The sequence below is a fragment of the Acyrthosiphon pisum genome, chromosome A2, assembly GCF_005508785.2.
Source record: "Acyrthosiphon pisum isolate AL4f chromosome A2, pea_aphid_22Mar2018_4r6ur, whole genome shotgun sequence".
Taxonomy (NCBI): Eukaryota; Metazoa; Arthropoda; class Insecta; order Hemiptera; family Aphididae; genus Acyrthosiphon; species Acyrthosiphon pisum.
This window is the reverse complement of record NC_042495.1, coordinates 104,511,940-104,514,883: the sequence shown is the minus strand read 5'-3', so window position 1 is coordinate 104,514,883 and position 2,944 is coordinate 104,511,940. Positions and strand designations below refer to the sequence as shown.

General features: G+C 31.2%; 1 protein-coding gene across 1 annotated transcript in view; it reads right to left on the bottom strand.

The window, feature by feature from the left end:
* LOC100570626 (sodium-coupled monocarboxylate transporter 2-like) overlaps positions 1-2,864 on the bottom strand; it is a 4,725-nt gene extending 1,861 nt beyond the window's left edge. The window contains exons 1-5 of the mRNA XM_029490036.1: positions 2,793-2,864; positions 767-921; positions 554-694; positions 243-461; positions 31-154 (exon numbers count right to left, since the gene is read on the bottom strand). Coding sequence (XP_029345896.1) covers positions 31-154; positions 243-461; positions 554-694; positions 767-873 — 591 coding nt within the window. The 5' untranslated portion in view covers positions 874-921; positions 2,793-2,864. The remainder of the gene's footprint in view (positions 1-30; positions 155-242; positions 462-553; positions 695-766; positions 922-2,792) is intronic.
* Between the last annotated feature and the right edge of the window lie 80 nt (positions 2,865-2,944).

Sequence of the window (2,944 nt, the reverse complement as noted above, 5' to 3'; positions counted from 1 at the left end):
ATTTTAAGGTTAAATAGAACAACAGATTTATGACTTACTTATGATTTTAATGCACCACAATTGGTTCTTTTCACTGGTACCTTTGAATATTGGTATTTGTGAGACAAAATCTTCCCAAGCAACAGTGGAGATTGAATTTAAATTGGACACTATACTGTAAATCAAAGTTCCGTTATTGGACACGTAGGGAGAAATATAATAGGTAAGCATAAGTAACATTAAGACAAATTTAATTGATTTACCTGAGTCCACTGTTGAATAAGGTGGCCAATACGAGGCCCATGAAACCCGGCAAAAAGTAAAATCTGTCTTCAATGTAAAAAGGTATGATCTCGTCGATCTCCGATATGTATCCAAGTGCTCGAGGATCGCAATCAGCGTACACCGTGAATATCACCATACCGACAATCCACGATAGACTGAAGAGGAATATCGTCAACGGTATGGTTAGCCACAAAGCCCTAGGCAAACGTTACGAATTTGAAGAAATGCCTTGACCAAACATAAACATATGGCTGCCATTTCGAATATAAAACTGTTCGCATTTAATTACTTTTCAACTTGTTTCTGAGAGTCCATACTAAAATAGCGTTGAACAAGATTTTGTTGGCATCCGAACATCGAAAGCGTCATGAACAGCTGACCAAGAGTGGCGGACACCGTCGATACACGAAGCGTGGGGTCCATGTTGAAACTGAAATAATACAAAAAGCTGATCGTCACACACCTGTCTTATGGATCCAGGTGATTGGTTATCTACACATACTTGAAAAAGTCCAGTCTGTCTCGTTCCTTGGTCACTTCGAACACATTCAGCGGACCTTTAGCTATAAAGAATCCGTGAATAATGATCATTATGCTGCAACCGATCATCACTAAACTCTGTACGGCGTCTGCAAGGATAGCTGACCTCAGACCTCCCTAAAATAACGATCGCAGAATTCAAAATATTGACTCAGTACAAAATATATTGTAATATATCATTTTTTAATTTGAACTGTTGCCTGCATATGTAACGATAATGTAGTATCCCGCAGAATAAAACCTCATCCAGGGCAAGATAAAAATTACTTATAATCTAATATTAGTTATAGTAAAATTTATATTTCAGTATACATGTATTTAAAAATTCCTAAGGAGGAAACTTCCCCCCACACCGATGGTCGAACTTGAAATAAAAAAATAAAATAATATTTTTATATCAATACTTTTGGAATTATATAAAATATTCGTTTATCCATTTAACAAGTAAAAAAAATAACTAACAGAGCAGTAAAATTTTCAAAAAGTATTGTTTTGTTTTAAACTATTTACGGACATTTTCAGTTTCCAATTTTAGATTCTGAGTGGAGCGAGGAAGCTATTGTTTTTACAATGGTGTTTATTTATTTTTTATTTTTTATTTATTTTTTATTCTTTTTATATCCTGTATACAAAATTTTTTCCAGAAGAAGAGTTTCGATTTCAACATATAACACCTTATCTTTTAGCAAATTGGATCAAGATGGTACTTTGGGGGTAATTTTTCGATTTTCTCAATAGTTATTTAATGCCACGGGTAAAATCATTGGAAAATTACGAAAAAACGCTAATAATGGGATTTTAATTTCTAACACTTTGTTTATCACCATAGAAACGGATAAAAAATTATAATATTTTAATAATAATTCAACTTACATAATAAAATAAATAATAACAAAATATAAAATATCTAGACTGACAAACCGTCTCCGCTCAGAATCGTTTTTCTTATACAATGATATTAAATCATTGAATTAAAATTTAACACAATTCATTACAGTGACCTACTTGCACCATACTGTACAGCAGAGCGACACCCACTCGCCCACCTTTATAAAATTAAGATTATGCATTTTATAAGTTATATTATCATAGTATGATAATAAACTATAAAATAATTATAGGTAATTTATATTCATAATTCACTATAGCTTACATTTATGGCTATATGATGTGCTAAATCAATTTGAATTACTCGGGTATAACTATAAGTCTATAACGTATATGTATCGTATGTTTATCTGTGCCAAAAAATTGTAATTCGTTTGTACATAAGTGGCCGATTATCGTTTGCTCTTCAACTTATCGACAATAGAACGGTACAATAAAATATACCTATTGAAAAGTACCTACATAAAGTGTACATTAAATATTACGAGATCTATATACATATATTCTGAATGAAGTTAAACATTTTACAATATTGTTATGATTCACACATACTATAACAAGTTTAGGTACTTATATAAAATTAAAAATTAATTGGCCAATATAATATTAAATTGTAAATAATAGTCATAAACTCATAAATCACAAACATAATATATAATATACATAATATTGTGGTAAAAATCTATGGTTATTCGTGGTTATTGGTCACCTGTACACTTCAGTCGTTTAATCCTGTCACAATATACAATATACAAATTTCAAATTTTCTGTAAGTTAGTAATCAACCAGCGCTTTTGAATACTCCTAACGTATTCTAGTTCTATTTTTAAATACGCTGATGCGCTAATAATGTACTCTGATATTTGACGTAAATGGAATGACGCATCACAAACGATGCAAAACTAAAAAATTGAACGATGTGCAAATGTCATACAAAAAAGATCAAAACGAACCATAGTGCTGTGCAAACGATTTACGGTTCTTATGATATCATAATGATATGCATAATTAAACTACAACAATATATGTTTTATAATTTGTTTGGTATGGTGTTAGATTAAAAATTATTAATTTAGTCATAATATTAAAATTTTTCTCACCAATACTGTGAAAACAATGGCAATCGATGTAATTAAGATGATTGAAAACCAATAAGCAATCCCATCACAGTTTTTAATGCGACGCACGGTGTGAAACTGTTACGCCAAGGTCTGTATACTTCTAAGAAAGTATGTAGCAGACGCCAGCCTCC